General features: G+C 39.2%; 1 protein-coding gene across 2 annotated transcripts in view; it reads left to right on the forward strand.

Annotated features, from left to right (window-relative positions):
• Positions 1-6,623: 6,623 nt before the first annotated feature.
• Positions 6,624-8,139, forward strand: part of LOC135532223 (sialoadhesin-like) — a 12,886-nt gene continuing 11,370 nt past the window's right edge. The window contains exon 1 of one of the 2 annotated variants that reach the window (XM_064959825.1): positions 6,624-6,701. Coding sequence is in view for 1 of the 2 variants with exons in the window: in XM_064959819.1 (XP_064815891.1) it covers positions 6,677-6,697 (21 nt within the window). In the remaining variant the exon portion in view is untranslated. The remainder of the gene's footprint in view (positions 6,702-8,139) is intronic. The other variant, XM_064959819.1, reaches the window with a different exon arrangement.

Raw genomic sequence — 8,139 nt, forward strand, 5'->3', positions numbered from 1 at the left:
CAACTGGTAGTAAGAGAATGACGGTCCACCATTTTGTCCAACTGGTAGTTAGAGAATGACAGTCCACCATTTTGTCCAACTGGTAGTTAGAGAATGACAGTCCACCATTTTGTCCAACTAGTAGTTAGAGAATACATTACATCACTGTTAAGTATACTGTATGTTTACGCACATTAAAATATCCTGTTAGCCATACATAGTCTAATGTAGCATGTTATCCATACATAGTCTAATGTAGCCTGTTATCCATATATAGTCTATTGTAGCCTGTTATCCATATATAGTCGATTGTAGCCTGTTATCCATTGTCTAATGTAGCATGTTATCCATATATAGTCTAATGTAGACTGTTATCCATATATAGTCTAATGTAGCCTGTTATCCATATATAGTTGAATGTAGCATGTTATCCATATATAGTCTAATGTAGCATGTTATCCATATATAGTCTAATGTAGCCTGTTATCCATATATAGTTGAATGTAGCATGTTATCCATATATAGTCTAGTGTAGCCTGTTATCCATATATAGTCTAATGTAGCCTGTTATCCATATATAGTCTAATGTAGCCTGTTATCCATATATAGTTGAATGTAGCATGTTATCCATATATAGTCTAATGTAGCCTGTTATCCATAGTCTAATGTAGCATGTTATCCATATATAGTCTAATGTAGCATGTTATCCATATATAGTCTAATGTAGCCTGTTATCCATAGTCTAATGTAGCATGTTATCCATATATAGTCTAATGTAGCCTGTTATCCATATATAGTCTAATGTAGCCTGTTATCCATATATAGTCTAATGTAGCCTGTTATCCATATATAGTCTAATGTAGCCTGTTATCCATATATAGTCTAATGTAGCCTGTTATCCATATATAGTCTAATGTAGCCTGTTATCCATATATAGTCTAATGTAGCCTGTTATCCATATATAGTCTAATGTAGCCTGTTATCCATATATAGTCTAATGTAGCCTGTTATCCATATATAGTTGAATGTAGCATGTTATCCATATATAGTCTAATGTAGCATGTTATCCATATATAGTCTAATGTAGCCTGTTATCCATATATAGTTGAATGTAGCATGTTATCCATATATAGTCTAATGTAGCCTGTTATCCATATATAGTCTAATGTAGCCTGTTATCCATATATAGTCTAATGTAGCCTGTTATCCATATATAGTCTAATGTAGCCTGTTATCCATATATAGTCTAATGTAGCCTGTTATCCATATATAGTTGAATGTAGCATGTTATCCATATATAGTCTAATGTAGCATGTTATCCATATATAGTCTAATGTAGCCTGTTATCCATATATAGTTGAATGTAGCATGTTATCCATATATAGTCTAGTGTAGCCTGTTATCCATATATAGTCTAATGTAGCCTGTTATCCATATATAGTCTAATGTAGCCTGTTATCCATATATAGTCTAATGTAGCCTGTTATCCATATATAGTCTAATGTAGCCTGTTATCCATATATAGTCTAATGTAGCCTGTTATCCATATATAGTCTAATGTAGCATGTTATCCATATATAGTCTAATGTAGCCTGTTATCCATATATAGTCTAATATAGCCTGTTATCCATATATAGTCTAGTGTAGCCTGTTATCCATATATAGTCTAGTGTAGCCTGTTATCATGTCCAGTCCAACTCCCGTATGGACTTGGGAGAGTCGAAGGTCAAGAGCCACACGTCCTCCGTAACATAACCCAACCAAGCCACACTGCACACAGAACCTGGAAGCCAACCACACTGATGTGTCAGAGGAAACACCTTGCACCTGGCGACTGTGTCACACCCGACACGCCACAGGAGTCGCTAGAGCGCAATGGAACAAGGACGTCCCTGCCTACCAAACCCTCCCCTAACCCGGAAGACGCTGGGCCAGTTATCCACCGCCTGATGGGTCTCCCGGTCGCGGCCGACTCAAACCAGGATCTCTAGTGGCACAGCTAGTAACTGTGATGCAGTGTCTTAGACCACTGCACCACTCAGGAGCCCCGACTAAGTTTCTCCTGATGTGTTTAAGGATGATTTACTTTGTATTGCTGTTAGACATTATTACTTATTTTAGATTTTAGATTTTAGATTTTTTTTGTTTAAAAACATGTAATCAGCACATTACATACATTTAAACATTTGCAGTTTTTTACATTTTATATTAATTATAATTTTATATTACATAATAATATATTGTTCAGTTTCATGATATCACGTGTTTTGTCATCACATTTTTCATTATTAACTATCATTATTATGTATTTTATATACGTTAAATACATGTTTACATTTGCAGTTTTTACAGCGTGGTTTAGTGTCAATACAGTATAAGCATCATGTTGTAAATAAGATCAACATTTAAGACAATAAATACACACATTATTTGATCAACTATTAATACATTGATTCATAACTATTTCCACTCAGCTCTTGTTTCTTGTATTTCTGCCTATTAGACACATGATGGCGACATTGAATCATTTAACCATGAGCGGCTCGTCCAGCGTCTCCTCAACTCAGTCCTGGGGACCCCAAGGTGTGAACGTTTTGGTTTTTGCCCAAGCACTACACAGCTGATTCAAATAATATAATCTTACTGTCGAGTTGATTACTCAAACACAGAGGCAGTGCTGCTTAGTTGTCTTATTAACCTCAGAAATATCATTTATATTTACTGAAATGACTCTTGTTTATCCCTTTGTCTGTTCCTCCAGTGAAGGGTATTCAGCTGAATAAGCACAGCCAGTATTTATTTTCACTTAAACAGCTTTTTTCCAATGAATTTCTATTGTAGCCTCAACAGCACTCTGCAGGGTAGCACCATGGTGTAACCGGAGGACAGCTAGTTTTCGTCCTCCACTGGGTACAATGACTTCAATATTAAACCAATGTAGAACTCTGATACACTCTATGTTCTCTACTGTAAATGTTCGGAGATAGAGTATCGAGAGTTCTACATTCTAAATCTAGGTTATGTACTGTAGGTGTGGAGATAGAGTATTGAGAGTTCTACATTCTAAATCTAGGTTATGTACTGTAGGTGTGGAGAGAGAGAGAGTATCAGAGTTCTACATTCTAAATCTAGGTTATGTACTGTAGGTGTGGAGAGAGAGAGAGTATCAGAGTTCTACATTCTAAATCTAGGTTATGTACTGTAGGTGTGGAGAGAGAGAGTGTCAGAGTTCGACAAGAGAGATTATATGCCTCTGTCAACTTCAAGAATCCCAACATGTCCACTTGCACCTTGGAGAGGCTAAAGGTGAGAGGTGGGATGAAACTAATGCTGTCATATGCATTTAACTATGTGAAATTGTGCTTTCAATTTTTTAGCTTGAACTTAAGGAGTGTGTACTTTTGGGACCATGCCATCGGTTCCATTGTACTTTGGGGACTATGCCATTGGTTCCATTGTACTTTTGGGACTTTACTATTTGTTCCATTGTACGCTTAGGGCTATGCGATTGGTTCCATTGTTCTTTTGGGATAATCTTTATTTAATGTTTATTTTATCCAGGCAAGTCAATTAAGAACACATTCTTATTTACAATGGTGGCCTTTCAAGAGGCATAAGGTCTCCTGTGGGAACGGGGGTTAAAAAAGGCAATGCAAACGAGTGACGTGCTGACAACTAGAAACAGCTACATGTCTCCATAACCTGTTCATCTATATGTTCTTTGAACTCATCCAATGGAGGACATATTCCAAGATCAAGGGGCTGAATAATGAAAGGACTTTTTTCCAATTCTCGGCACTGTTATCACAGAACAAGATTGAGATCTGAGTTTGTATGTGTTCTCATTTCATGCTAGAAGAGAGGATATAATATATCAGTTTTCCTTAGATGGTCTTCTGAATAAGAATGTACCAGTGTTAGAGCCTGGGTGTTGCTACTGATGTCCACCTGACAGCACTGTAGAGATCACAATGGTGAGTTAGACGTCTCTGCGTCATACACAGAGTCAAGAGCCTTCAGTGGAGAGCTTGAGTCTTGCACATAAATAGTATCATCATTGTCCAACACAGAGAGAAAAGTACAACGTTTCAACTCCTTTCTGTCGGGAAATGAAAAACAAGCCAGTAATAAAACCCAATATAATGTTATTGGTTTCATCGTACTTTGGGACGATGCTATTAATTCAATTGTACTTTTGGGACTATGCTATTTGTTCCATTGTATGTATTTGGACAGCATCTGCGGTTTGTCCTCCTGTCCAGGGGGTGGAGCTGGAGGGCACCAGGCTGGTGATCAGGTACCCAGACCACTAGATCCAGAGAACCCCTCCCTCTCCTCAGAGGACCAACCCTATAGGCCTCAACACCTCCTCAGCCTCCCAGTACGCCTCCACAGGGTAAAGACATCCATCTGTCTGTCATTCAAAACATCATTATGAGTTATTCTAAAGTGTTACCAATCAACTCATATACACTTTTGAAATGTACAAAGTGATGGAAGGAGGAAGCAGGAGCTCAGGTGCAGGTGTTTGTGTTTTCATGCTGTTTGTCTCTCTCTCTCCCAGGACCAGGAGGACGGCTCCCATCAATGGTGACGAGTGTTTCTTCTGGAGGACCACCGGCTGTTTCTATGGTGACAAGTGTTGCTTCAAAGACAAGCCTGACCAGAGAGGAAGAGACAGGAAACCATGACAACCCTGTCCACCATGACAACCCTGACCACCACGCATCGACTGGATAGTAGAGAGGGAGTAGAATGATGAAGATTAAGGAAGAGGATGAGGGACTGTGTCCCTACTTTAAAAGGGAACAGGAGGCTTGGGGGAGGTGTCACCCCATTTGTCGTCCCATGGCACCGGCCACAGATCCCAGACAGAACACTGGACATATATAATGAGTGTGTGAAGTGTCAATCAAAGTGAAGAGGAGTGAAGAGATCTCTTTCACACAAGAACACACTGGATATTCAGAGCAGCTTTCCTTGGCATTTGCATAATGACAGCTCACTGTTATCTGTTGTTTCTAGCTAGCTAATATTGATAGCTAAATGACAGCTAACTAACTAGCTCACTAGTTAACTATGGGGTCTTGCTGTAATTCAGTGGCAGTGCATCATATTGTTCACAATCCAGTACATTCAGAGTAGCTGTGTGATGCACAAAAATGCTTGTTTATCACTGAATAACAGCAGCTTCATGTAGCTAACAAGCTAGCTGAGATCACTAGTTCACTCAATACAAACGCCAGTTCAACATAAGTCCCAATTACACAGTATTTTTACGTGCGTGACTGTTTCATTCTATATATATTTTTGACATTTTCAAATGTTATTTTACCTTCTATTTTGTATATTTTCATCAGACTTGTAGGGACATATGAAGCCTGGAAGCTGCAGTAATGTTGAGATGTCAGTAGGGAGAGCTCTAGTCTAAAACACTGGAACCAAAGATACTCCCCTTTCATCTGTTCTGGAACCTTCAGTACCAGCTGATGAGGAGTGATGGGAATGGGTCACATTTTGTCTCTTGTAAAACATGTAGGTCCACTCCTCAAATAAAGAAATGCAACTACAGTATTCTGACTTTAGACCATTTTCTATTTAGATTCAGTAACATCCCTTATGTGACATGCTGTTCCTGCATGTTAATGACCTGACTAGGCTACTTTAAAATGTGTCAACCACAGAACTCACACTTAGGCTACGCCTGCTTCTACTAACACTTACAGTAGACTACTTCTTGTTTACACGCAGTGACAGTACGTTAACTAACTGTACAAGACCTCTCCCCTTCACTTCACTCTGTAAGTACCCTTGATGATATCTTGAAATATAGTTTTAGTTTTGACGTTTTTAGCCAAACATCACATGACTGCCTGTATCTTTGTACTTGTTGGTTTATTTTGAACTGTGTTTTGGTTGTTACATCAGGGTCTGTATTCATAAAGTGTCTCAGACGGTCCATATAATTATGATCTAAAAGGCTAAACTGATCCCAGAACAGCTCTCCTACTCTGATACACATTGTGAATACTGACCCTGGACTGGGGTTTCATGTGTTTAGTTTTGTTCAGTTTATTCATTTGCATGTTTAAAACATGATCAGTAGAGTATACCAGTAATACCCAGATCTCCATTCAATAGGGTGTGTGTGTGTGTCACGTAGAGTAGGCCAGAAGGCTAAACTGGATAACCTAACCTCTATCAAAAATAAAAAGATGGCGGAACCGCAAAAGTTCTTCTGTGCAAAGGTGTTTATTTACAAGTGATTCCGGAACAAAAAACAACAGTACTGCCATCAACGTCTACCTTATGGGACAGCTTAAAAACAATGCTGCCCCATCCACAGCTCAATCCAAACTGCCTCTCCATGACTGAAAGAGAGGCTCCTTTTGTAAGGCTAGCCCCTCCCCTCAGAACAATTAACCCTAATTAATTAATCAATTAACAATACAAACCTACATTTTCCATGAACTAAACATACTAAAGGATATAGATTGCAACACGGTTTTAAACAATATCACAACATAACATTTACAACATTACATCACTACTAACAATATCTTTCAATATGCCCATATGCATTAATGAGCCATTTGGGACAGGCACTATAAAGCCAACCCAATTCCCTTAGCTCGGGTCCTTTTCCAGCATACCCGGAAGCTACTGAGATGGAGAGAGAGGAACAGAACAAAAAACAATGCGCTCATCCACAACATTGATAAGTATAATAATTATTGTATCTCTCAAATATGAACATTGACAAGTGTGAAATGCATGCACCAAGACAGAAGTTAATTTGTGTGTCGACCCACATTGTTAACTTATCTTATAATGGCGCAGGGAGGAGTGATGAAAATGTGTGTGCGTTAAAGAACCAAATGCTGCCCGCGGCCAGTGACGGACTTCTACGTCACAGTGTGTGTGTGTGTGTGTGTGTGTGTGTGTGTGTGTGTGTGTGTAAATGTATTTTTACATATTAATCAAATTGTGGGATATACAGTCATGACCAACATTTTTGGCACAAGTACTGAGCTTTATTGTCTGCCACAAAAGTTGGGATGTTCGTTGGACATGTGGTTTCACATAAAGACTTGTGCATGCTATTTTAAGTGCTCTGAGAGCAACAGATTGTTGTGGAGACATTTTGAAAATGGCCTAAAGTAAGAGTTATGCGTGATTGAATGAATGCTTCGTAAGAGCTTTAGGAGTAGTATAGTGTTGATAAAGAGATATGATGAAGGGTGAGCCGGTCAAGGATCGATGCAGACAAGGTGGTAGATTGTATGACAAGCGACAGTTTATTCAGAGTAAAGATATCTGGTACAGCGTATATACCGGCCCTTCTATTAGCTCATGAGGAACCAACAAAAAAAGCCCCGCTAATCGTTTGCACAAGCAATTAATACAGAACAGAAAGTAGGTTGATTCTAGAAGTTCGGTTCTTCGGATTGGTTCAGGCTCAGGCTGGGGTGTAGTCTTCTGTCATTGGCTCAGTTGTCTGTTCGTCATCGTAGAATCCCTCCATGCCTGTTCTCAGTCACACAATGTTCAGCTAGAAAAAGGAGGTTATGTGTGTGCGCTGGTTTGTCTCCAAGTCAAGGTTGTCTCTCCCTATTCTGTTTCTCCCTGCCAATGTGTATAGGAGTCTTATCTGTATGTCCTCGGTAGTTAGTGTGTAATGTGTGTGCGTTCGTGTCCTCACTGGATGTTGTGGCCGAACTGAAGGCTAGCACCTGTGGCTAGGATGTATCCTATTTTGACAGTGTTGTGGATGATTTAAGTGAGTCTGTGAAAATACGTTGCTATCTGTTGTCTAAGTTACAGCAAGGCAATAGCAGTAAGTTGGTCACCTGCATAAGATGGTCACCTGCATAAGAATTAACATGTCTTTACAATAGACACAGTGATGGTTGGTTGTGTTTAGGAGTAGTATTAACATGAGACACAGTGATGGTGGGTTGTGTTTAGGAGTAGTATTAACATGAGACACAGTGATGGTGGGTTGTGTTTAGGAGTAGTATTAACATGAGACAGTGATGGTGGGTTGTGTTTAGGAGTAGTGTTAACATGAGACAGTGATGGTGGGTTGTGTTTAGGAGTAGTATTAACATGAGACAGTGATGGTGGGTTGTGTTTAGGAGTAGTATTAACATGAGACAC

This window comes from Oncorhynchus masou, chromosome 5, assembly GCF_036934945.1.
Source record: "Oncorhynchus masou masou isolate Uvic2021 chromosome 5, UVic_Omas_1.1, whole genome shotgun sequence".
NCBI lineage: Eukaryota > Metazoa > Chordata > Actinopteri > Salmoniformes > Salmonidae > Oncorhynchus > Oncorhynchus masou.